This window comes from Canis lupus, chromosome 19 (genome assembly GCF_048164855.1).
Source record: "Canis lupus baileyi chromosome 19, mCanLup2.hap1, whole genome shotgun sequence".
NCBI lineage: Eukaryota > Metazoa > Chordata > Mammalia > Carnivora > Canidae > Canis > Canis lupus.
The window spans coordinates 37731216-37757906 of NC_132856.1; the positions used below are offsets into that span (position 1 = coordinate 37731216).

General features: G+C 50.8%; 2 protein-coding genes across 12 annotated transcripts in view; one reads left to right on the forward strand and one right to left on the reverse strand.

The window, feature by feature from the left end:
- Positions 1-12297, reverse strand: part of IL17RB (interleukin 17 receptor B) — a 20926-nt gene extending 8629 nt beyond the window's left edge. For 2 of the 4 annotated variants that reach the window (XR_012011937.1, XM_072785889.1), the window contains exons 1-10: positions 12150-12295; positions 10044-10068; positions 9225-9365; positions 6946-7073; positions 6428-6554; positions 5204-5251; positions 3713-3855; positions 3254-3322; positions 1504-1579; positions 48-146 (exon numbers count right to left, since the gene is read on the reverse strand). Coding sequence is in view for 3 of the 4 variants with exons in the window: in XM_072785889.1 (XP_072641990.1) it covers positions 48-146; positions 1504-1579; positions 3254-3322; positions 3713-3855; positions 5204-5251; positions 6428-6554; positions 6946-7073; positions 9225-9365; positions 10044-10068; positions 12150-12209 (916 nt within the window). In the remaining variant the exon portion in view is untranslated. Of the gene's footprint in view, positions 1-47; positions 147-1503; positions 1580-3253; positions 3323-3712; positions 3856-5203; positions 5252-6427; positions 6555-6945; positions 7074-9224; positions 9366-10043; positions 10069-12149 lie in introns of all 4 variants that reach the window. The other 2 variants (XM_072785891.1, XM_072785890.1) reach the window with 2 other exon arrangements.
- CHDH (choline dehydrogenase) overlaps positions 11617-26691 on the forward strand; it is a 38652-nt gene continuing 23577 nt past the window's right edge. For 2 of the 8 annotated variants that reach the window (XM_072785882.1, XM_072785885.1), the window contains exons 1-2: positions 12404-12608; positions 16528-16598. The gene's annotated coding sequence lies outside the window, so the exon portion shown is untranslated. Of the gene's footprint in view, positions 11952-12403; positions 12609-12653; positions 12814-13028; positions 13624-16180; positions 16219-16527; positions 16599-26691 lie in introns of those variants that run through there. The other 6 variants (XM_072785884.1, XM_072785886.1, XM_072785887.1 and 3 more) reach the window with 5 other exon arrangements.

Here is a 26691-nt window from a genome sequence, read left to right on the forward strand (position 1 = left end):
AAATTTCACATTTGGGTTGTTTTAAAGAACTGAATTGTAACACTTACCATGCTTCCACATTAGATAGATCACAACCACCAGCACCCATGTGGCTACTAGCAGAGCTGAGAGGAAGAGAGGCAGCCAGCCACCCAATATGCTTCTGCCTGGAGAAAACAAAGTTTATTTACCTTCAGCAAAACCATATTTATCTTCTATTTGGAAACTAAGATTTTCACTCTATATAGGTTAGATTCCTATACAACCAACAGTCTAGGGATGCCTGGGTGGCTCGATGGTTGAGCATCTGCCTTCAGCTCAGGGCATGATCCTGGAGTTCTGGGATCTAGTTCCGAGTCAGGCTCTCCATGGGGAGCCTGCTTCTCCCTCTTCTCATGTCTCTGCCTTTCTCTGTGTGTCTCTTGTGAATAAATAAAATCTTTAAAACAAACCAATATCGCTAGGGTGTCTGCAGATTGGTGCATTCTTCCGCAGTGTCCAGGCCACTCATTAGATTGTCAGAAGGGATAAAGGACCCAAGAGGTTAAGAAAGTCCCCCCCCCCAAAGAAAGAAATTCCCCCAAATTTGCTTGGGCGTCTTACTCCACATATATGAAGGCATTATCACTGTGGTAACCAGAGTTTGTATTCAGTTTTTTTGTTGTGATGAATTGAGGTTATTCTGGGCATGGTTACTTAATAGTATACACAGATGCCATTTTTAAAGGCTGTTTTGTTAGCCTGGCAAACATGGGGGGTAATGCTACCCCGCCCCCCACAGGAATGTCGGTCAGGTAAGCTCAGAAACCCATAGGCACTGTGCCCACACAGAAGTCAGCATTATCAGGCACCTGGGTTGTCAGTTTGTTCAGCTGAGTTTCTAAGAATAACACTTTCTAACTTTTGACTCCACCTCAAGCTAGTTCTGGGAACATTTTGTTTATCTGTAATGAGAGAACTAATGTCTCCGAATCCAGAGAGACGTTTTCCCAAATATGCTGCTCTCAGGCACCAGTGAGGCGTGTCTTTTGGGGCCAGTATTCCTAATTTGTTATCCAAATGTTGGCTGTGTGACCACACCAAGGTACAGTAACAGGCCAGGGCCACTGAGACTGGTCAGAAGATCAGAGTTGCAGTGACATGCACCTTACATACTCCGTCCTCTAACACCATTGACTTCCCAGCTGGTCCTTGTAGTGCTCTCCGCATCCATTTTGCACTGTTTATTTTTCCCCACTTCATGTGTGTATCCTGTTTTATAAAGGATCTTGCAGTGAATTCCTAAATAAAGCCTTCATTCTCAGGTGACGGGCCCTCTGGCATGGCTTCAACATCTGCCCCTGCACCCCAGCTCTCACTCTCACACAGGACAGGCACGCGCCCTGGCACACGCTATGTGTGTGTTGTCCTCACATAGTGGGGTAAGTGGGGTGGCCAGTGGGCCCCTGAGGCCCTGAACCTCTCTGATGACCCGGTGGAAATAGCTGGGCACTTACGACTATCCAGGGGGAAAGAGAGAGATACCTGTTTGTGGGCAAAGCACAACTGTCCCTTTGCGTCGGATGCAGTCATTGCCACAAGTATGGAAATACGGAGTCAGCTGAGGGAAAAACAGGAGGCTCAGCAAATTACCATCATGCTTCAGAGCAAGACCTGAGCAGAATGCCTACTTCCACCGAAAACGCCTCTACCCTTTCTCTTCTGGCTTGAACTGCACCCCCACCCCCAACATTGTAAGAGGACATTTTTTCCCTTGGTCACACTGTCATAAAAAAGCCTTAAAACCCAAATTAGGGATGCTTGGGTGGCTCAGTGGTTGAGCATCTGCCTTTGGCTCAGGGCGTGATCCCAGGTCCAGGGATCGAATCCCACATCGGGCTCCCCACAGGGAGCCTGCTTCTCCCTCTGCCTGTGTCTCTGCCTCTCTCTTGGTCTGTCATGAATAAATAAATCTTAAAAAAAAAAAACAAAACAATGACTCAAGACCAAACACCTTCTGACTCCTGAATTGTGAGCCTAAGCTTTGTACATGTTGCTAACATGTTGGTTTCCTTATCTAAAAGGGTTAGGTCACATCCCATACATATACAAATATTTCCTCTAAAAAAAACTCAGAGCAGTAGAGCTATTGACAGGTCCCCTGGGAATAGAAAAGCCTAATTCCCTGGAAAAGGGGTACGGCCAGGGGTGCTGACAGGTATCTGCTCCCTCTGGCATGTCTGAGTACTGCCTTTATGTTCCAGGGAATGAGAAACAAAAGCTTGTATCTCGGGTATGGCTGTGTCCCACCATGACCCTCCTGTCCCCACATCATGAACTGAAAGAGACCCGAGAGCATCTCTGATCCAACTTCCTGTTTTCCAGCTGAGTCAGTGGTGGCCCTGAGAGGACAGGCAGCTGGCCCTTCAAAGTTGGTACACCGATCACAACCCAAACCTGATTTCAAATCCTTTGTTGCTTCATTTTGCAGTTGGGAGAATTAAATGGTACTCCTGTCTCGGAATTACTCTGAGGCTCTGTGACTAAAAATGGAAAGTCAACAGCCATGAATAAGAGTAAAAGGGCGGGCACCTGGGTGGCTCAGCAGTTGAGCATCTGCCTTTGGCTCAGGGCGTGATCCCCGGGTCTGGTATCGAGTCCCGCATTGGGATCCCTGTGGGGAGCCTGCTTCTCCCTCTGCCTGTGTCTCTGCCTCTTTCTCTGCATCTCTCATGAGTAAATTAAAAAAATCTTTAAAAAAAACAAAAACAAAAAAACAACATCACCTTCAGCTTCAGTCATGATCCCAGGGTCCTGGAATTGAGCCCCAGGTTGGGCTCCTTGCTCAGCAGGGAGCCTGCTTCACCCTCTCCCTCTGCCTGCCACTCTGCTTGTTCTCTCTCTCAAAATATTTTTTAAAAAACATTAAAAAAAAATAGGGGATCCCTGGATGGCTTAGCGGTTTAGCGCCACCTTCGGCCCAGGGCGTGATCCTGGAGACCCGGGATCGAGTCCCACATCAAGCTCCCTGCATGGAGCCTGCTTCTCCCTCTGCCTGTGTCTCTGCCTCTCTCTCTCTCTGTCTCTCATGAATAAATAAATAAAATCTTTAAAATAAATAAATGAATAAAAAACATTAAAAAACAAAAGCAAAAGGGCTCATGACCCTGAGGTCAGCCTCCTGCCCTGGCCTCTGTAACAGGACTTCGCTGGGGAGGGAGCACATGGAAGCAGTAACGTGAACCAGCCCTTTCCGTGTACCCCTGCCCGCCCCAAACCCCCCATGGAACCTTACCTGGACCACAGCACCTTCACTTTCCCCGGTTACTGGGATCACCACCGAAGCTCGAGTTGGGGGTTGGTTCTGGTGCAGGTTAAGTGAGACAAAATCGAGAATCGTGAGCCGTCCGAGTGAGGACAACACACACATAGCCATACAGCCAGCGGAGAAACTGCCTTTCCCAAACTGACCCTCAATTCACTAGACTCTGTGTGAACAAGCATTCGTTTCTGAAATATCTACTTTTTGTTGGTGTTAGATTCTCAGGGACATTTCCAGGGATGTCCCAGGGACTTGTCTTTCTCTGCTGAATGAATCAAAATAGCTCAGGACATTTGGACAACAGACAGTCCCTGCGCTCTGTTAAAATTGAGGGCTTGTCAGAGGAATCCTAGAGCGTCTACGTGTTTTGTCAAGAAGGTAAGGAAGGCTGGAGGCTGAGGATGGAGGTGGTGGTAGGAAATGAAGAAGTACCTCCAGCATGTAAGAAAACCCAATTACAATGTTATTTTGGATGAGAGCCATGTATTTGTTTCCAAGAGGGCTGGTTGTAAAATTCACTTCTACCGTCGTCTCGTTCTTCTTGCAAGCAGTGATGTCTGGATCCCACAGACTTCCTGAGTCAAGAGAGAATCACATTGATGGAGTTGCAAACTGTCCCTCATTTAAGTCCCCCAAAGGGCTTGACCAAAACAAGTCTAAGTCCTCAGGCATACATGCAGCCAAGAGACTCGGGCTCCACTGCAGTATATTTTCTATTAATCCTTGGTACCTGCTGCCCAAGAATGTTTAGGAGCCCCACGTCTCTGCTTTGCATAAGATAACTTCCCTGGGCTGGGGCTGTGGGAGGCACAGATGGGGTTCTAGTACTCTCTCCTATTCTCAACATCCATTTTGAGTTAAGCTAGTAGGGTCGGTATTTTCTCCTTTCCAGGATGGGGAGGAGGAGCTACAGGCCAGAAGATATGTCTAAGATTACAGAGCAAGTGAATTCAGGATCAGGACTACAGCTACTAGAACATTCTGAGTCCCAGGAGACCATTCTGCTGGCTTTACTGGATGTGAAGGAATAAGGAAATGCCTCAACGCTTAGCAGATACTCTGAGAGGCCTACTCTATGAGAAAAAGTCAGTTGATGGTTGTGACTTGCAAATCAGCACCCAGGTTTATTTCCAGGAACACGAGAGATGATAGCATGCATTGTTTTCCCCACCTGGGAGAGCATTTCATGCCCTAGCTCGGAGCTGTCTTTAGGAGTGGAGGTTTAGGACTGATTGAAGTCCCTCAGAGCTCCTCACACCCACCGTGCCCTCCATAGTCCAGATCTCTTGTGGGGAGGCAAGAGAGAAAGTACAAAGCTCTAGCCTCATTAGCATCATAAGACCATATTTCCCAGAAATTTACACACACCCTTTCTAAATCCTTGGAAAGTGGACATTTGGGACTGATGATCCTGAAGGCACTAGTGGCAGGTTCTAGTAGTCTGGCATGTGAGAGGTGAACCCCATTGATGACACAGGTTGAGAATATGCATCTAGGTCACTTATAGCTAACACTTCCACCTTGAATATTTGCTAATCCAAACGGAAGTTCACAGGGCCCCCATGGCCAGAGGTCAGTGGTACTGCTGTCTGAGCAGGTGAAAGGACTTAGAGACCCCCGTCCGGTCAGGAGGGGCCTTCTATCAGCACCACCAAAAGTGCAGTGTGGGCAGAAATGTTCATTTCACCCGAGGTAGTGGGTGTTTTTCTGTGACTGTTGCTCACTACCTAAATCTACTCAGGGTCGGTCCTTCTCTGGACAGGCTGCTTGATTCAGCGGGCACAGTGCTGGGATCAGCCCTCTTTGTGCAACTTGGACACATAACTCCCCTGCTCTGGGCCTCAGTTTCTTCATGGGAGACGGACTGAGCCATATTGGATCCAGTTTCTTCAAATAACAAAAGCAAACACTGTGTTTACTTACCTGCCTCGATGCACTTTTTTTTGTATTTCATTATGTGGTCTAGGCAGCCTGGGGATGCAGAGGAAAGTTTTTCCGTTTTAGAAAAAGGTATCTCTGCTCCAATCCCTTGCCAACAAGCACACACAGCATAGGATTACCACACTTGTAACAAATTGCCAGAACACTGAAGATGTGAGGTGAGATAGCAAACTTAAATGGAACCTAACATTTGACTGTTCAACAGAAGATTACGCATGAAGTGATAACCAGAGTCTAATTTAAATACAATCTTTATCAGAATAGCACCTGTGATCCCTAGGAGACTCAAACCTTTGAAAATGAGGTTTGATAATATATGTAAATACTGCCCCTTCTCCACAGCCGTACCCCAGAGTGACGCAGATTTAATCACTTGCCTTCAAAAACTAGAGTAGAGAAATGGAGAGTCAGTAGATTTACAATGGAGATAGCTGGCAGATACCAGTGCGATGTCATCCACCCCCGCCGGCAGGGAGGACACTCTGCCTCTGCAGTCTCTCTCCAGAAACACTCATCCCCAGGCTAATCATGAGATGAACATCAGACAAACCCAGACTAGACATTCTGCAAGATGCCTAGCCAGCACTCCAGACCGTCATGAAGAACAAAGAAAGACTCGAAGCCTGTGACAGACCAGGGAACACAGGAGACACGAGGACTAAATATGTCTGGAACAGAAAGCGGGCATTCATGGAAAAGCAGGCAACATCCCAATCGAGTCTGCAGTATAGTTCATAGAAATGTACCGATGTTGGTTTCTTAGTTTTGATAAATATACCACGGTGATGTCACAGGTTAACGATGAGGGACCCTGGGTGAGAGCCCTATGGGAATTCTTTGGACATCTACACAATTCTTTGTATTATCTTTGCAAATTTATTCCAAAGCAAGACATTTCTATTTTTCAAAATGAGGTTGGTCTCATGGAGAAAGCTGGAACACCCTGGACCACAAGCTCAAAGCACAGCAAGCAATTGGACAATGGCCCCATTTGGCTTGGATGCTTCGCCAGAGACAGAGGACAGGACTGTGTACCGAACGGGTGATCCAGCCTAGGGTTACTACATCTGTGTCACACAGGAGGAAAGCAGACTCAGCGAGGCCAAATGCCTTGTCCAGGGCACTCCAGCTTCTCTGGACCAAAGCACATGCCCCGCAGCAAGCATCCCAGCAAGACAGGATGACAGAGGACTGAGAAGAGTTTACCTGCTGAGGTGAAGTTCACAGACATGGAAGGGGGGTCTTCATTCATATTTGCGTTGGGGATATTGTGGGCTCCAATGAAGTAGAGTGTGCTGGGCTCTACAGGAAAGCCTATGTAGGAAAACGTCCACTGAAAGGCAAGGCAAAGAACCCCTGAATCTCTAAAACACTGCAGGGCAGAAATATAGACCTTTGTGAACTGCTCTTTTCATTTATAACTGTCCACTACAGGAATGGAGGCCACGCAATTTGCCAGGGTAAGCCACAGAATGGGAGAAGTGTAAACTTTTAGAGCCAGGATAGAATTTCAGTTCAGCTCCCCCCCTCTCTTTGCTGATGGGGAAACTGAGGCCCAGAGCTACTGACTTGCCCAAGGCACACAGGCTAGAAGTGGCCAGGCATCCTGCTCAGCAGCCTAGGTGTCCGGCACATCACCCCCAGCCCCCCACCCCAACCCCTGCATTCCCACCCCAAGCAAAGGGGCTAGCTTTAACAACACCCAGGTGCATCAGTGCACTCACTCTGCCACCAGAGGGTCTGCTTTGAGTCTGGAAGGCCTCTGTGTAATTGCACCTCACGCAGCTGTAGGACTGGTGGTCGCCCTTGCCTGTCACACAGATCTTGGTGGCCTTCAACAAGCGAATGCTGGCTGCAGAGACAGGCAAGAGAGCAACTGTTTAGCACCTACCACGAGGCCAGCGTGATGCTGGAGCATGTACATGATTCATCTCACTTCCTATTCACAATGGCCCCATAAACTGGACACCATGGTCAGCCCCTGTGTACAGATGCAGTGAGTGAGACTTGGGGGACACTGGGGAGCTCCACCCAGGCTTACGGAGCTCCTCAGCAGTACATATGGATTCAACCTGAAGCCCAAGCTCTTTTCTCTTCACAGGCGAATCTCAGTGTCACAGGATCCTGCAAAGGGGACTCCAGCTCTGCACTCTGTGGGTGTCTTTTAAGAGGAACAGCCCCCCCTCCCCCAGAGCATCATCACCAAACCATGCCAGTTCTGAGCATCCCTTCTCTCTGCGTGCTCTCTGCCTCACTAAGGCTCACTACTCCTTCAAGGACCGGCTTCCCTAGAACAACTAACAAATGCAGGTACTCACTCTGTGCTAGGCACAGGGCCACTGCCTTACTGCACCACTTAAATGTTAAAAGGACCCTCTCCTGCTCCCCCTGCATCTATCCCACCCAGATGGAGCACAGCCCCTTCCCAGACGCCCCTGACACTGAGCACAGTGCCCCTGTGCCTGTGCGTGCCTCCCCACCTTCCCCCACACACCAGGACCCTACTGCCTGGAAACCGTGGCTGCCTCACCTCTCTGTGCCAGGCACTCCCAGATTCCTGACCCGATGGAATTTAACTGAACTGAGTGGGTGAAAACCAGAGTTATGGGCTTTTGTACCCCAGGATGGGTTCATGGAAATAACATTTCCCCAAGCTGCCTTGGGGAAATGCCAGGACTTTCATGGTGCCATTTGGGAAACAGAAAAGTATTGTACCTGAGCCAGCACTTTCCCTAAACCTGGAGGGGGCTCATCTCTGCACTTATTCTGTTTTTTTTTTTTTTCTTCCATGAAATGTAACATAACATACAGAAGAGTACACACGGATCCTAAGTTGACCGTGTGATGAGTTGTCACATTCATGTAGCCAGTACCCAGGCCAAGAAACAGCCTAGGCCTGCAAATCATATTTCCGGTCAGTCACTCCCTACCCAAGAGTAACCACTACTCTGACTTCTAACCACTCAGTGCTGCATTCATGGGCAGCCCGGGTGGCTCAGTGGTTTAGCACCGCCTTCAGCCCATGATGTGGTCCTGGAGTCCCAGGATCGAGTCCCACATCAGGTTCCCTGCATGGAGTCTGCTTCTCCCGCTGCCTGTGTCTCTGCCTCTCTCTCTCTCTCTCTCTCTCACTCTCTGTATCTCTCATGAATGAATGAATGAATGAATGAATGAATGAATAAACAAACAAATAAATAAATCTATCTTTTAAAAAAAGAGAAACATTAAAAAAAAATTCAGTGCTGCATTCAGATGTGAATGTGGACTCTTGGTCCTGACTTCTTAGGTTTGTTAGATTCATCCATACAGTGTTAGACACAGATCATTCATGCTCATTACTGCATTAGAATGGTTTTGTGATTCCAGTTCTACCGTCAGGCAGATCATGCTTCCGTTTTTTGGCTGGTATGAATAATGCTACTAGGAATAAGCTAGTACGGTAGCCTTCCCCCGGCCCCTTATCCACAGAGGATATGTTCCAAGACTTCAGTGGATGCCTGAAACTGTGGATAGTACTGAACTTTATACATACCATTTTTTTCCTATACATAAATACGTATGATTGAGCTTATAAATCAAGCACAGCTAGAGATTAACGATAACTAATAATAAAATAGAACGATTATAACATAGTAACAAAAGTTACGTGAATGCGGTCTCTCTGAAAGCATCTCTTGTACTGTGCCTGCCCTTCTACGTGATGAGGCGAAGTAAGGTGAATGAGGGTGAATATATCATACAATGATATGGTGTTAGGCTCCTACTGACCTTCGGAAGATATGTCAGGAGAATGATCACCTGCTTCCACACTGAGGTTGACCACAGGTAACTGACGCCATGGAAAGCAAACCCGTAGATAAGAGGGGACCACGTATGTGGCTTTTGGTGCACTTTTATATCTGTTCTGTCCGGTGTATGCCAGGGGTGGAATTAACGGGTCACACAGTCTGTACTTGGCTGCTTTAGTAAACACTGCAGGCTTTATTGCTTGAACCAAACTTACCATCTGCCCGGAGTCTCCAGCTTACATTCATCAAAATTGAATAGTCCTCCATTGCAGCACTGCTTTTAACAGGTTCCACCTGGAGGTCCCTCAAGTCTCCCGGGGTCAGAGTATGTCGGACCATCCACTCTGGAGATGGTCCTGGGAAGAGGCAAAACTGCTGTGACGCTCTCCTCCTGGCCCAGTCCAATGCCATCTCCTCCAGGTGACCCCCCGTGACCCATCATTCCCAAGCCATCTCTTCTGGCTAAGGCAGGCCAGGCCAGACATTTCTTAGGGCCGGCCGACTCGTGGCGGAGGACATGCCCAACCGCCTGGCCCCAAACCTAAGGGCCCTCGGACCACTCCATACGCCGGTGCGTGAAGTCAGTTCTGCCTTCCCCAGGCCTCAGCCTGGACCCCGCCTGCTGCCCGCACAACTCCCGCCTCCTGCCCCCTAGTCCTTGCCCGCACCACCGCTCCTCCAGCCCACTTTTACCATCGCAAACCCTCCTTCTCTAAAACATTTGCTTCCTCTTCTCCACCGTGAAGGGCCTCCCTGTCGCGGCACTTGGTCCCCAGGAGTGGCAGGCCTCACTTCCTACGCTGAAAGAGGATCTCTGCCCGGCCTCTGCCCCTCTTCCTGGCCAGGAAGACAAAGCATCTGAAACGCTGGGAACTCTGCTTTCCCAGGAAGCGGCTTCATCCAAATCAGCTAACAAAGCGATGTTTCGCCCTGTCCCTGGTCTCCAATGACCCACTGCCTGGACTTGGACCCCCCAAAAGTCGAACTGTTCTGACAGTGTAAATCTCCAAATACCCATTTCCTAGCACACCTACCGGGTTCAGAGTCACACTGAATTGTCTGTAAGAGAGAAAGAAACAAAGTTTCATGTTAAATGCTAGCAAAGAGTAAACCTTCATTTGCCAACTAGACAAAACACCAGTTTTTCTTAAAATGCATATACAAGTGGCAAACTTTCAGAGAATAGGTGGGCTGGTTCCACTTCAGTTTGGGGGGAACTAAGCTGGCCCATTGTGGGCTATGGTGGACCTGAGATTAGCTATCATATACTTGATCCTCAAGTCTGCTCACTTAAAAAAACTAGAGGTAGGTCTCTACCCCTCTCTGTGCCTGCCCCCATCCCCTGCTGTATGCAGGGGTGACTCTGGACCATCATGAAGGCAGCTTCATACTCTGTTGTGGTCTTTCTTTCTTTCTTTCTTTCTTTCTTTCTTTCTTTCTTTTTCTTTTTTTCTTTCTTTTAAAGATTTAATTCAAAAAAAATATAAAGATCTAATTTATTTATTCATGAGAGACACAGAGAGAGACACAGGCAGAGGGAGAAGCAGGCTTCATCCCAGGAGCCCGATGCGGGACTCGATCCTGGGACTCTAGGATGGTGCCCTGGACCAAAGGCAGGCGCCAAACCGCTGAGCCACTCAGGGATCCCCCTGTTGTGGTTTTCTTTTTAAGGTGTTATTTATGTATTTGAGAGAGAGCACGAGCAGAGGGAGAGGGAGAAGCTGATTCCCCAGTGAGCAGGGAGCCCGATATGGGACTTGCTCCCAGCACCCTGGGATCATGACCTGAGCCACCCAGGTGCCCGTATTCACACTCCACTGTTCAAACTGCAGATTTTCAGGACCATCCAGAGTACTTACTGATTCTCCCCAGGTGAAGGGTTAAGCTGTGCTAAGACAATAAACAGAAGCTATAAATGCAGTCCATGGTGCCTTTCCAGGGTCTTTCAAACATTCCTCCTCTGATACAAAAGGACTCACCTAAGATCTCACTGTAATTTCATGTTATCTTTTTAAAAGAGCTCTTAAAAAAATAAATACTTTCTTGGACACTTATCAGTGTCATAAGTGGACCCTGATAAGTGTTCAAGAAAGGCCAATACTATATCCTTTGGAGGTAATGGCTCATATTTTTTTTAAGGAAAAAAAAATTAGTATTTTCATTTTGGAATAAAATGCTGGACCTAAAATAGTTAAATTTTAGGCTGCAGCAAGCTTCAGTGACAAGACCCTATACGCTCAAAGGCCACCCATCTGCAATCCGATCCCTCTCAGCCTGAACATTTCCAAACATCTTGTAAGAAAGAAGGCCAGACTTTTGACGGGTTTAAGTAACCTGGGTTTGTTAGTTCCTCATCTTTGTCTTTTTACAGCTGAACTGCAAATGATATCATGATTTTTTTGAATAGGCCACCATCGTAGGAGCTGAGTTCCTGTCAAAGGGCTGGTGAGACAGATTTTAGGAAGAAGCAAAGCAACAAGGATAGTATAGTATAGTAGCTGGACACATCAGGGCACACGAATGGGGTTAATCTCTCCATAACCATCAACAAGTAACCACCGTGTTTTATCCTCTATGCTATGCTAAGAGGGCAGGGATATAGTTTCACACACTTGAAAGGCTTTTTCGAAAGATTTTTCTTCACCCAGAAGATTCCCTCAATCCTTCAAGAAGGCACCTGGGGAAGAAAGGAAGCAGGCCAGAGTTCGCCAGACCACCTGCTCCAGGGTCATGGTATCGGCGGGAATCAACCCGGCAAAGGAGGCCAGAGGTACTGGGGGTGGAGTGCCTGTGCCCAGAGTCGGGCAGCCCTCCAGAGTGCCAGAGTGACAGTACCGGGCACCTACGAGGGGCCTGGCTCTTTGCCGCCGCCTTGCCAGCCCTGCCGCGGCTCCTCGCTAGGCCCAAGGGAGCGGGTTGGGTTTACTGTTCCCTTTGCAGAGGTGAGGACGCCCGGCCTCAGTGAGCCTGGTCCGGATGCCCCGTCCCCAGGGCGGCCGCCCCGCCCCCCCCCGGGTCGTGCCCTTCCAGCCGCCCTCCGCGAACCCGCGTGAGCCTGGGGGTGCGGGGCGGTCGACGGCCGCGGGGGCAGGGTCGGGGCTCCAGGGACGGGAGGCAGGACAGGGCCGCGGGGGGCTTACCGGCTCGGGGGACACGGCTCCCCAGCACAGCGCGGCCAGGCTCAGCAGCACGGGCGACATCGCGGGGCCCGGGCCCGCCTCCCGCCCGCGGCGCGCTCTTATCTGGGCGCCCCGGGGCCATCCCTCGGGGCCCCGCCTCCCGCAGCGCCGCCGCCCGGGGCCGAGGGCGGAGGGGGAGGGGGAGGGGGAGGGGGAGGGCGGAGGGCGGACCCCTCCCGGGGGCGGGGGGCGCGGGGAGCGCCGGGGTCGCGGGGCCGGCCGGGGCCAGCGCCTCGGGGCATGTGGCGGGCGGAGCACCTGCGGGCGCCGCGCACGTGCGGGCAGGGGGCCAGGTGCTCGCCTGCACACGCGCCCCGGGCCCGCCCGCGCAGCCGTTGCCCGCCCGGGTTGGAGGGAGCGCACGGGGCCTGCCGTCCCGCCGAGCTCCGCCGCAGCGAGCGCCGCCCCCGGCCGCCCAGGGTGAGTCTCGCGGGGCCGCCCCGACCCCGACCCCGACCCGGCCGCAGCCCCGCAGCCCCGCAGCCCCGCGGCCCCGGGCTGCACCCCACCAGACGCAGCGGCCGCCCCCCGCCCCCCGGAACCAGAGGGTGGGCCGCGGGCCGCCGAGCCTGCTCGGGTTCCCCGGAGGAGCCTCCCTGGAGTGTGTTTGTTTGCACGAACCCAGGTCTGACACCGACGCTTGGGGCTCCGAAAGCGGAAGCCCGGGTCTCGGGGGCCCGCAGCCGCGCGGGTCGGCGGGTCGGCGGGGCCCGGAGTCTGCGCGCCGCCTGGAGCGCAAACCGGGGCGCGCCCTCAGCCCCCCCCGCCGACCCCCGCCCTGGGCCCGGCCCGGCCCTGCCCCCGCGGCGTGGAGGGGCCTGACGCCCGCTGCCGGGATCGTCCCCGGGGACAGCGATCTGGGGACAAGTCAGCAAAAGCGTAGTCGAGCCACCAGCGGATCGCAGCGCGTGCACTCAGGCCCCCTCCGCCGGCAGAGGACGGGGTGGGGGTGACCAGCTCGGCCGCTTAGACACGCAGGCCGAGGTAGCGCCATTCTGCAGAGGAGGAGACCAAGGCCTAGAGAGGCGGCGAGACTTAGGAGGGAGCTGGCAGCTGGCAGGAGACGTTGACTTTGTCGAGCAGCTGGTTCTGCCGAGATCTTAGTGCGGGGCCAGGCCTGCCTGCCCTGCGGGGCTTGGTTTGGGGCTGACACGGACTCTAAGACCCAGCCTCAAGGTCGTCTGAGGCGGGCAGGCGTACCTGTGGGGCTCCAGGTGACCTTTCCGGAGGATTGGTTCTCCCAGTTCCTGACCAGGGAGAATGGCTCAGGTGGGGATGTTAGCTCATCCCTGCCTGGGGCTGGTTCACCTTGGGGCCCCTTACTCAACCTCTCTGAGTTGCTTTGAGCCCTGTGGTCCCCGAGACCATTTCCAGCCCTGAGCGTTCTGCGTCTTCTCAGCAAACATCTGTACGGTGCCAGTACTGGGGTGCAAAGGTGAATGACACACAGGTGCTGGCTGATGGGCGCTCTTGGACTGGGGATGAATGTGAGGAGGGTGCGTTCAAGGGTACATGTGCCGGCCCTGCCGTGAAATTGCTGATGGAGACAGCTTCAGAGGCCAGGTGGAGATTGTGAACCTTGTCCCGGGGTGCCAAGGAATGACAGCAGAATTTTAGGTGGTGGGACAGTTTTATGGTTTAGAAAGGCCACCCGGGCGGCTGTGTAGGGCACAGAGGGCCAGCCCCTCTGAGACCAGCGAGAGCAGCTGCTAACCAACATGCATTCTCTAGATGAAAGCTGAGGCTCCTCATGGGCCAGGCTCCAAGGTACAGCTGTGTGCCCCAGCTGGCCTTGCTGTGGGGGCTTGGGACTGAGTGTGAGGGTTTTGGGGACAAGCCATGAGACCTAGAGATGGGATTTGTGAGTCAGACATATATAGGGAGTGGGAAAATCCAGTGGTGAGGGAGCACCGCCGTGAATCAAATGGGGCAGAGAGGTTGGAGTTGGCCTGGCTTATGTCACTGGCAATCTGGGGTGCCTTTGGCAAGAGGGGGAGAGATGGGAATGGGAGGAAGTGGGTTCAGAGATGGGAGTGGGGTGGGGATGGTTTTAAGAAGAGGAGAGGCAGAATTCTTTCTCCAGCAGACAGAGCTGATAGGTGAAGGGGTAGTGAGTGTGGAGTGGAGTCCCTGAGCATGTGGTAGGAGGGGTGAAAGGGGGGCCCCTGGGAAGGGAGTGTGGGGGCACAGTGCCAACCCTTCCCTGGCCCTCTGGGGCTCCCGGATTGTGGTGATGCCCATGGCCAGCTCTGCAGACAGGACTGCGGGCTGAGGTGTGGAGAGGCGGGCCCTGCAGCCATAGCTGGTCTTCTCTGTGGGCGAGTGATGCCTGCCTGTCTTCTCAGGTGGTTCCACGCTGGCTTGGAAGGTCATTCCAAAAAGTGACCCTCCTTAAAGGTCCTCATTGATGAGAGTATGCAGCCTTTGAGGGCCCTGCCAGAAGGGACACCATTTGTTTGAATACCTGAGCCCAGTAACATTGTGGTTTTTAAACCAGAGTCAGGGCCACTAAGTACCCAGTGGTCTCCTGCTCCGTCCCCTTCTCTGTGCCAGGGGGCAGAGGAGATGGTGAAGTAGCATCAGCTCAAAGAAGTGACTTGAGCTTGTGAGGGAAGCAAGCTTTGGAGTGCTCTGACCTCCCCCCGCCTCAGCCATGAATTCAGCTGGGTCTGGTGTTCTCAAAGAGCCACCATGCAGTGTGGCTTCACGTCCTGGGATTTAGGAGGCACATTTAAATGCTTAAATGAACAAATGATGTGCACCTTCCACCCAGTGGCGCTCACTCCTACCTACCCGGGAGAGCTGGTTTGCGCTTCTTCCTTTTTCTCCTCTGGTAGAGTGACGGCCAGGGCCTCTAGTGCAGCCCAGAAGACCCCCCTGTCTAGTACCCATGGCACCTGACCCCAGACTTCCTGGGATAGGCTTTGTGCTGCCGCCAGCAGGTGAGACTCCAGGGTTCGCCCAGCTGTGCTGCTGACCTCGGGTGAAGCTCTTGGTGTCTTGGAGCCTCAGTGTCCCTCACTATCAGTGGGGCTGACAACTACTCTTCTGGGTGGGCAGAGCTGTTAGGAGACTGAAGAGATAGGAAGGAAGTTGAAGGAGTTCAAGATGCTGTGTAAATCTGGGAGAAGGGAAGGCGGGGCAAAAAAAAATAATAATACCTCCATGACTCGAGTAAGGAAATTCCTCCCCACTCAAGTGGGGTCACAGTCTCAGGTTCTATCACCTTTATCAGGCCTTTGTTTCTCCGCCTGGGCCATCCCTGAGAGAACAAGGCCATGGAGGTTGTTGACATACCCCAGGCCCCGCCTCAATCCGGATGGAATTCTCTACTTTGCTCCTTTTGCAAATATTAATCAAGGCCCTGGCCGGTCAACGTGCACTCATTGTCTCGTGAAGAGCCAGTAGTTTCTGGCTGCTTCCTGGGGCCCAGGTGTCCCACCTGAGCTGGGACATGGGGCTATTGGGAGCAACTCTGCCCCAGGTACTCCTCTGACCCTGTGTCTGCCCCCCAGCCAGGGACAGGAAACCACCCCCCTCCCCAGGGCCTGTACCCCGCTGTCCCCAGCAGGGCCACCCAGGGCAATCATCTGCTCTGCTGCCACGAGGAGGGGCCAGCCCAGAAAAGCACACCACCGGGACCAGGCTGTGAACTCCAGCCCCGGGGCACTTGCATAGGTGTTTGCATACATTGTCCGGCGCGGCCTCCAGGGCAAGTCCAAAGACAGGGAGGGGGCAGGGAATGCCGTCCTCCCGGAGCGCCCCCCCCCCGCCCCCCCGCCCCCCCCCCCCCCCGCTGCACGTGGGGGAGGGGGGGTGATGCAGTCAGCCTCCCAGTGCTCTCGGGAGGGTTATTGGGCGCACAGAGCAGGGTTGGTGACCTACTTTTTGATCAGTGATATGTGAATGACTCTATTATCAGTGATATTATTGGCCAGGGTCACACTTGATGGAGGAGGAGGCAGGGTGAGTGAAGCTACGTAGGGAGTAGGGCGAGGACAGGACTGCAGCCACGCTTTGAATGTGACAGGTGGCACTTTTCATTTATCAAAGGGTGTTTTTGGCTCTGACTTCCTTTTGCTCTCCTAACAAACCCACGAAAGGGGTGGCTCTGTTTCCATTTTATAGATGAGGAAACTGAGATCCAGAGGGCCTCAATAAACCAAGAGGGGTGACCGCTTTGGGGCTGCAAACCCCAGGATCACAACCAGTGATCTTTCTTTCCTTTTTTGGAAGCCCATTACCTTGCCAGGAGACCCAACCGACATAAAGGCTTTGTGTGGAGTTACTGTTAAAGTTTCTCAACTCTGACTTTCGATGCTGTGCTTATCTTTTACAGACAATCCACAGCAGCGTGTGGGCTGGTGCTGGCGGCCGGTTCTCCTGAATCCTGTCATAGCTGGGTGTGAGGTGGGTGTTTTTTAATTGAGGTTTGAAAACTGTGTAAAAGCAGGCTGGAAAGAGGAGGGAGGCAGCCTGGATTTGCAGGGGAATGGTTGGGAATCCTTCAGCCTAGACCCGGTCCCCTGCCTGGGGTGTGGTGGGGGGAGGTTCTCTGGTCCACCCTCCTTTCTTTCCTTCACTCCAGTGGCAGGGATGTTTCAGCCTTAAAGCAGAGGGGCAGCAGCAACAACTCTCTTTTATTATGGAAAGTTTGAAACAAAATGAGCTTGGAGGTGTCCCTGAGTTCCACCTGCCCATCTCAGGGAGGGTGTGATCCTGTTAGGTCTGTCTCCCCAGTCATACCTATGGTGATTGTAAACCAAACTCCAAATACGTATTTTTTTCCTTTCGATTTTTTTAGTATGTATTCCTGAAAGAGATACTTTTTTTTTTTTTTAAGATTTTATTTATTCATGAGACACACAGAGAGAGGCAGAGACACAGGCAGAGGGAGAAGCAGGCTCCCCGCGGGAAGCCCGATGTGGGGAATCGATCTGGGGACTCCGGGATCACCACCTGAGCGGAAGGCAGTAGCTCAACCGCTGAGCCATCCAGGGGCCCCTGAAAGAGGGTTTCAAACAATGTAACTACAGGGCCAAGGTCAAATCTGACAAGCAAGGATTTCCTTAATATCCTCAAAAGCCCAGCAGGTGTTCACATTCCCAGAATCTTTTTTTTTTTTTTTTAAGATTTTATTTATTTATCCAAGAGAGACACAGAAAGCAAGGCAGAGACACAGGCTGAGGGAGGAGCAGGCTCCATGCAGGGAGCCCGACGCGGGGACTCGATCCTGGATCTCCAGGATCATTCCTGGGCTGAAGGCAGCGCTAAACCGCTGAGCCACCAGGGCTGCCCACATTCCCAGAATCTAAGTAAGATCCACACATTATTCTAGAGATTTTGCTCTATCTCAGAGATTTTGCTCTCTTTGTCTTGTTTATTTTTCACTTGAATTTGTTGTTGAAGAAATAAATATATGGCGTTTCCCTTGATGGGGCTGTGGAGGGGTGCTATCCCATGCTCCCCTGACTTTCCTCTGAATTGGTGGGTAGATCTAGAAGTGTGAGCAGATTCGGGTTTGAGTTTTTTGGTGAGGATATTTTGTAGGTGTGGTGTGTCTCCCGATGGAATGGGGGTCCCCTGGATGTGGGGTGGCAATGGACTGGAGTCAGTGGTGCAGGAGGTAAAAGAATTCAGAGGAGCTAGAAGTTGATTGAATGCACCGCAGGGCAGCAGGGCAGCGGTGGGTGGGACAGCAGAGGGGAGGCCTTCTGCCGAAAGAGGTGGTGGGTGGGGGTGTGGAAACATGAGGTTCAGAGCAAACAGTCCAGAAAGGATTCTCGAGACGTCTTTGGTGCAGCAAGGTGGTTTTATTAAATTGCAGGGCCAGGCTCTGTGGGCAGAAGGAGCCGCGCTGCGCAGGGACTGCGAGGGGTGACTGCTGGGTCGCCTGCTGGGCCTGCCTGTATTAACCTGGGGGGGGGGCGCCCGGGGGCCTTTGCTCCTTCCTGACTCAGGCCCGTTTCCTACAAGCGGCCTGTACAGTAGGCGGTACTGTGTCCTCCCATTCGGACCCTCTCTGGACACGAGGGAGCTTTGGTCATTCTGTCTTCTCTGTGTGATTCATCACTTTGGTGAGGCCCAAGCTGACCCTCTGCTAGTTGGGGGCTCCCCTTCCTTCTGAGATTCCCCCAGCTGCTGCGGGGGGGGTGCAGACTGTAGGCAAGAGTGCAGAGGGGGTCTGGTGGCAGGGATGCCATCAGGAACTATCAGGAGGGGTCCCAGTGGGAGGTGATGGACCAGGTCCCGGCAGGTGTCTGTGGGGTGGACAAAAGTGGACAGATTCAGAGGTGCTGGCCCTAGGCCTTGTAAGAGAAGTCCCTGGCCCCCCGTGCCTCAGTTTCCATGTCTGCCTCTTCTGCTGGAGCGAACAATGTATTTTTATATACTAGTCAAGTGACAAGCACGTACTGAGCACTTGCTGTGTGCCTGGCTCTGGAAGCCCTGAGCTCCCCCTACTGCTGTCTGTATGTGAACAGATCCCATCACAGCTCTGTGGGCAGGTCCGGCCTGTGGAAATCTTGGTAACCCGTGGCTACTAGGCCACCTGGTAGCCTCTGCGTCCTCACTGTGTGTGGCCCAAGGAAGGCCTTCAACACCCTGGATGGGGGGAGCATCCCTGTTTTTGGTGTTACGTCACTTCTGCATAAGAGCCAAGGCCCCGGGATCTTCTGTGCCCTCAGCCCTTCCCTGGTTTCGGCCCAGACTTACCTGTGCTTACCTCCAGCAGGTGCCCCCCAACACCGCTACTTTCACCCAGACTTCTCTGCTATAGAGCACCACTTACCTGGGCTAGTGCAGCCCAGATTTCAGGGGAGTTAACGTCTAGAGGGGCACCCTCTTGCTCAGTGGCAAGCCTGAGATGCTCTTGCCCCCCACACCAGGCCATTAGGTGATGGATTCTGAGAGGATGGTTATGCACCTGGAACCCATACTGCAAGGCTCATGGTGGGGTGGAAGGTGGTAGAGCGGGCAGGGGACAGAATAAGCAGGGCTCTTGGGACAAAAGGAGCCATGGTGCCCTAGGAAGGGCCATCATTGTGCCATCTTGGGGTGGCCTAGCTTAGGGGTGGCAGTGAAGGGGAGGAGGCAGCTCCCCGGGGCTATTCACTAGACCATCACCTCCCAGCCAGGGCTCATCTCTCTCTTCCTACCCTGGGCCATCACCCTGCGCTCACCTCAGCCTGCCACAGGTTGTACCAATGGTTGTACCATTGGGAAGACTTTGCTGAGCTGCAGGAAAGCAGCTGAGCCGTTCCTGCTTTTGGCCTCCAGAGCTCTGGTGTCGGCATATGGTGTCCTGCACTCTTCTCATGTCACCATGACTTTTTGGCTCCTGTGATGTGGTTTTGTTGTTTAGGCCTATGGTGGGGGTGTCCTGGCTCCCAATTTGAGACAGTGCAGGGGCTCCACCCTTCAGGCTCGTTTGCCTTTCTGTGACATGAGACTGATTATGAGGAGGAGGAGGAGGATGAAGACCCCCCCTTCCCATGCTCCATCCCCACCCACATGTCTGGGGGATTGAATGTGCATGGGGACCCATGTAAAGTGCTCAGGACAGGGCAGCTGCCCTTGCTATTACTAATATAATGATCACTCTGGTTGGTCCCACAGCTGATGGGAGCTTCCTGGTCAGACAAAGGCAGCTACGGAGCATTGTCCATTCCACCCACACAAAGCCTAGCCTGGACGTGAGAACCTTATTGGAGGTCTTGCAGGGAGAGCAGGCCAAAGCCAGGACTAGATAGATGGTCAGGTTAAAGGCAGGCAATCTGACCTGAATCCTCCATTTGAGAATGACACGCAGCCACTGCCACAGAGGCAAGGATGCCTGTGGTCCCCACCATGCGTTCTGTGATTCTCTTGGCAGTGTTGTCACCATCCTGGCCTGAGGGCAGAGAGACAGGTGTGAAGGCCAGTCCCTCCTTGGGCATCAAGGGTCTCGATGGTCAGAAGGAGCCGGGCCGTGTACTTGGGTCTGCTCAGGCTGCATCCACAGTGAGAAGGCTACACAGTCACTATTTAAAAGAGTAAACAGGTCCTTTCACGTGGATGGGCCCATTTTTTCCCTATGCCATCCCCTAGTGGTGGACAGTTAGGTTTTTATCATTGGTTTCCAGCAGAAACAACACGGGACAGCTCTCTTACGTTTGTATTTTTTTGTAGTCATGAAGAGCTCTCCTCTGGTTGAATTCCTAGAAGTGAGATGGAAACAAAGGGCTGCACCTTTGAAGTCCTCATGTGTCCATTCCCTTTTAGAAGGGTTTACACGCTCTGCGGTGCCCCAAGCAGAATCATTGCCCTAGTGGAGCTTCTCAAAGGCTGAAGCAGGTCTTATACCTCAAGCCTAGCTGAGCCTGCTTGGTCTCTCTCCAGAGTCATGTCATCTCTTCTTGGGTTACCTATGAAAGCTTGGACTTGAGAGGCCCAAAGGGTCTGACCAGCCCAGCTCACTGCACACAACACAAGCTACAAAGGAAACACACACACACACACACACACACACACACACACACACGTGCATGCCAAGAAATTGTGAAGAACCTGTTACAAGTGTTGTGTCAGAGGGTTTGATTAGTTCTCCAGCTGTGTGACTCTGGAGGCTGACTGTCCCAAGCATGGGTATTCCAGAGAGGACAAGTAAGCATTTTATTCTGGGTACATTTCTCTTGCAATTTGACACCACCAAAATGATCGAACTTCCTATGCAGTTGGTCACAAGCTCAAAATTACATGGGAATTTGTCATTCTACAAGAAATTCTGACCATGACATTTGGCACATTATTTAATACACATCTTCACCTACTGATTTAAGAATTTGAAACGAGAATTGTTAGTCACTACTGAGTACTATGGTGACAAAGGCCTCTAGCGATACTTAATGGCATAAGGTGGCTCCTACATTTGTTGCCTATCACTCATCTGCGCTTGACCCACCTGCTGTGTCCATCACTGAAATGAGGGTAGGAGGAAGGGCCTGAATTGACCAGATTCTTGCTTTCCAGACTGAAGTGTCAGAGGGACCAGGTTCCTAGCTCCAAGCTGCCTGGCCGGATGGAAGGGGTGGTTCGATGTGGCTGCCTGATGCCCCGGGAAGACCAGTGTAGCATGAGGGTCTTCTGCCCGGGACTGGGAGGCAGAACAGATGGATGTCTCCTCTTGCCCCTTCCTCTCTTGCTCAGAGCCCAGGAGCGGACAGACAAGGGCCCTAAACAGAGCCAGGGTTGGTTCCAGCAAACAGGGCAGGTCAGGGATATAGGCACCTAGACTCAGAAGGAAGCCTTGGATGCTACCTGGCCTATGGCAGGACCCCCCATCCACTGACCCCCCCCACACTTTATGAACCCACATGCTATCCTGGCTTTCTCTTACGTTCCTTACATCCACCCCCACCCCACCCCTCACTTTCCACATGACCAGTTCCAGGGCTCCTTCCCTGTGACTCCTGCCCCCTGTGGATCAGTGTACCTACTCACCTGGTCTGGAAGCCCGAGGGGGCACTGCACCAGGGATTAGGGGTCCCTGACCCCAAGGAGTCCCCTTTGGGTAGTGAGCCCTCTCTCTGCAACCCCATTCCTCCCACCCCCTCATTCCCTTGTACAAAGTGAGTGTGTTATAGGGCCCGTACCTATAACAACACTGTGAACCAGGAGCCTGAGTGAGACTCTGCTCCTGCCAGCCCAAGGCCTGGGCCTTCTGAGGGGAGGAGGGAGCCAGCTCCCGCAGAGGGATCTCAGGAGCAGGGAAATGTTCTGGGGGCTGGGCACCAAGCCTGCCTGAAGAGAAAAAGAAAGCCTACCCCTCGTGTGGGGCGGAGAGCTGGACCACATGCATCCTGAGAAGGGGAAGTGAAAGCAGGCAAGTGCCCTGTGCTCTCTGGTCTCCATTATTCAGCAAATCCTGGGCTGGGGACTGGGAGGCAGAGGTGCCTGAGGGACTTTCGTAGTTCCAACAGAGGAAGGGACCACCCAGATAGGCCGTACATTAGTCTACCGCTCCCCAGAGGCTGGAGAGATGCTGCCCTAGTTGGAGGTCAGACCCAGAACTTGGAGAGCAATTAAAGGTCCTTCCATGGTGGGGCATGTGGAGGGGAGTGTTGGAGGCAGAGCTGTGACAGGAGGTGAGGTCAAGGAGAGTAAGTGACCTGCTGTCATCCCATGAATAAGAGGCTTGTCTTCACTTCTCCACAGTAGGCCTGATGCCTTCTGGTAAAGCTACCGTGTTGCTTCCTAATCCTGTCAACTTTTAATACCAATTATTTCAGGCCTTCAAAGCTGTCTGAAGGTCTGTACCTTCAGAGCTCTATGAATGTACATGCCCCTGCCACTGGTTAAGAGTCACAGCATGGCAGGTGCAGGTGAGAACACCTGAGACCGCCCTGCTTGGAAGCAACATCCTGGGCTTCCTGACCCTTTCCTCTGTCATAGGTTTGAATCCCCCAACAACAACATCTGCAATTGTGTAGCATGTGATATGGGAGGGTCTTTTGCAGTTTTATTATGGCAAAAACATAAAACATAACATAAAAATTACCATTTAAATCATTTTTAAGAGTACAATTTAGGGGCATTAAGTGCTTTCACAGTGCTGTGCAACCATCGCTACTATCCATTTCCAGAATGTCCCGTCACCTCAAACAGAAGTTGTGTACCCGCGAAACGATGTGGGCAGGCATACCTTGTTTTATTGCACTTTGCTGTGTTGTGCTCCGCAGATCTGTGTTTTTCACAAATGGAAGTTTGCGGCAACCCTGCGTCAAGCACGTCTCTTGGTGCCATTTTTCCACCAGCACCTGCTCACTGCATGTCTCTGTGTCACATTCTGGTAGTTCTCGCAGTATTTCAAACTTTATTATTTGTTATGGTGATCTGTGGTCTGTGATCTTTGGTGTTACCGTTGTAATTGTTTTGGAGTGCCACGAACCAGGCCCGGTATACGGTGGTGAAGTTCATCTATAAATGTTGTGTGTTTCGACTGCTCCCCCGACCCACCATTCCTTTTCTCTTTCCCTCTCCTTGGGTCTTCCTATTCCCTGGGGCAAAACGACATTGAACTTAGGCCAATTAATAACCCTCCAGTGGCCTTTGAAAGGAAGAGATTCCCGTCTCTCAGTTTAAGTCAAAAGCTAGAAATGATGAAGCTTAGAGAGGAAGGCAAGTTGAAAGCTGAGACAGGCCAAAAGCTAGGCCTCTTGAGCCAGACAGCCAAGTCGTGAACGCAGAGGAAGTCCTTGAAGGAAATGAAAAGTTCTACTTAATGGACCCATGAATGATAAGAAAGTGGAACGTCTTGTTGCTGCGATGGAGAAAGTCTGAGTGGTCGGGAGAGAAGATCCAGGCAGTCATAACATTTCCTTAAAGCCAAAGCCTCATCCAGAGCAAGGCCTTAACTCTCTTCAATTTTGTGAAGGCTGGGAAAGGTGGGAAAGCTCAGAAGAAAAGTGTGAGGCTAGCAGAGGTGGGTTCATGGGGTTTAAGGAAACAACAAAAAGTGCCAGGTGTAGCAGCAGCAAGCGCTGATGTAGAAGCTGCCGCAAATTGCCCGGAAGGTCTAGCTCAGATAATTCATGAAGGTGGCTACCCTCAATACCAGATTTTCAGTGTAGATAGAACAGCCTTGTATGGGAAGAAGATGCCGTCTAGGACTTTCAGAGCTGGAGAGGAGAAGTCAGTGCCTGGCGTCTAAGCTTCAAAGGACAAGCAGACACTCTTTATAGGTTGAATGTAGCTGGTGAGTTTAAGGTAATGCAAATGCTCCTTTACCATTCAGGAAGTTCTAGGGTCCTTAAGAATTATGCTTATCTACTCTGTGCTCTGTAAGTGAGCAACAAAGCCCGGGTGACAGCCCATCTCTTTACAAAACGTTTTACTAATTATTTTAAGCCCACTATTGAGACATATCGCTTAGAAAAGATTCCTTTCAAAATATTACTGCTCATTGACAAAGCACCTGGTCACCAGATGGTTCTGATGGAGATGTGTAACAAGATTCATGCTGTTTTCCTGTCTGCTAACACAACATCCATTCGCCAGCCCATGGACCAAGGAGTAATTTCAACTGTTGAGTCTTATTATTTAAGAAATATGCTTCGTAAGGCTCTAGCTGCCATACCCTGTGATTCCTCTGACGGATCTGGGCAAAGTCAATTAAAAACCCGCCGGAAAGGGTTCACCATCTAGATGCCATTAAGACCATGTGTGATTCATGAGAAGAGATCAAAATATCAACATGAGCAGGAGTTTGGAAGAAGTAGATTCCCACCCTCATGGAGGACTTTGAGGGGTTCAAGACTTCCTTGGAGGAAGTAACTTCAGATGTAGAGAAAACAGCGAGAGAACCAGAATTAGAAGCAGAGCCTGAACATGGGACTGCATTGTTACAATCTCATGATAAAACCTGATGAGGAGTTGCTTCTTAGGGGTTAGCAATGGGAGTGGCTTCTTGAGCTGGAATCTACTCCAGGTGAGGATCCTGTGATAATTTTTGAAGTGACAACAAAGGATTTAGAATATCACACAAACTTAGTTGATAAAGCAGCAGTAGGATTTGAGAAGATTGACTCCAATTTTTTTAAAAAGATTTTATTTGGGGATCCCTGGGTGGCGCAGCGGTTTAGCGCCTGCCTTTGGCCCAGGGCGCGATCCTGGAGACCCGGGATCGAATCCCACGTCGGGCTCCCGGTGCATGGAGCCTGCTTCTCCCTCTGCCCTATGTCTCTGCCCCCCCCCCCCCCGTGTGACTATCACAAATAAATAAAAAAAAAAAAGATTTTATTTATTCATTCATGAGAGATACAGAAAGAGGCAGAGACATAGGCAGAGGGAGGAGAAGCGGTCTCCATGCAGGAGCCCGATGTGGGACTCCATCCCAGGACTCCAGGATCACGTCCCGAGCCAAAGGCAGATGCTCAACTGCTAAGCTACCAGGCGTCCCGACACCAATTTTCAAAGAGGGTGAAATGCCATGAGATGGCATTGCATGCTACAGAGAAACCATTTGTGAAAGGAAGAGTCATTCAATGCAGCGAACCTCTCTGTTGTCTTACTTAAGAAATCACCACAGCCACCCAGCCTTCAGCAACCCCGGCCCGATCAGTTAGTGGCCATCAACACGGAGGCAGGGCCCCCCACCAGCCAAAAGACATGTCTCTATCAGCTCAGAGGATGGTTAGCATTTTTTAGTAATATTTTTAAATTAAGACATACGCGTTGTTTTTTGGGGGCATAGTGCTATTGCACACGTAATAGACTTACAGTTTAGGGTAAGCGTACCTTTTATATGCACTGGGAAACCAAAAACATCATTTGACTCACTTTATTGTGGTATTTACTTTATTGCATCGATCTGGAACCAAACCTGCCATATCTCAGGTGTGTCTGCAATTTGCTCTCCCCACCAACCCCGTGGTCACTTCTAATCTTTTTGTCTCTTTGAATTTATCTCATACAAGTGGAACCATACAACAGTTGTCCCTTCGTTACTGACTTATTTTACTTCACATAATATTTTCAAGATTCATCCATGTTGTAGCATGTATTAGAACTTTGTTTCTATTTAAGTCTGAGTCACACCCCATGGTTCGGCATATCACAACCTTGCTCATTCAGTCATCTGTTGATGGCCACTTGTGTTATTTCTGCCTTTTTGCTTTTGTGAATGATCCTGCTAAAAACACTGAGGTACGAGTATCTGAGACCCTGCTTTCCGTTCTTTTGGTATATATCTAGGAGTGGAACTGCCATCATATGGTAGTTCTATGTTTAGCTTTTTGAGGAACCACCAAACTTTTTTTTTTTTATTTGTTTGCAGTGACTGTGCCATTTTACATTCCAACCAGCAGTGCACAATGGTTCCAATTTCCCTACATCCTTGTCAACACTCATTATTTTCCTTTCTTTAAATTTTATTTTAGACGTCCTAGTTATAGGCTTATTAATATTTTTTGTTTCTTCATAATTCAGTTTGGGTACATGGTGTATATCTGGGAATTTGCTGAGTCATCTAATTTGTTGGCCTACAGTTATTCATAATGGTTTCTTATAATCCTTTTTAATGCCGTAAAATCATAGAGATGTCCCCACTTTCACTTCTGATTTTACTAATTGGAATCTTCTCTTTTTATCTTATCCAATCTACTTAAAGGCTTGTCTTTTTTTTTTTTTTTTAAGAACCAACTTTTAGCTTGCTTTTCTCTTGTTTTCTGATCATTATTTTTTATCTCTGTTCTAATCTATTATTTCCTTCCATCTGCTAGCTTTGGGTTTAGTTTTGTCTAGTATCTTAAGATGTAATGTATGCATTTACAACTAAAAATGTTCCTCTTTGCACTGCTTTTGCTCCATCTTGTGAGTTTTGGTATATTGATTTCATTTTCATTTGTCTCTAATATCATTTGTGATTTCTTCTTTGACAAGTTGGTTAAGAGTGTGTTGTTTAGTTTCCACATATTTGAGAATTCTCTAGTTTTCCTTTTGATATTATTTTCTATTTTCATTCCAG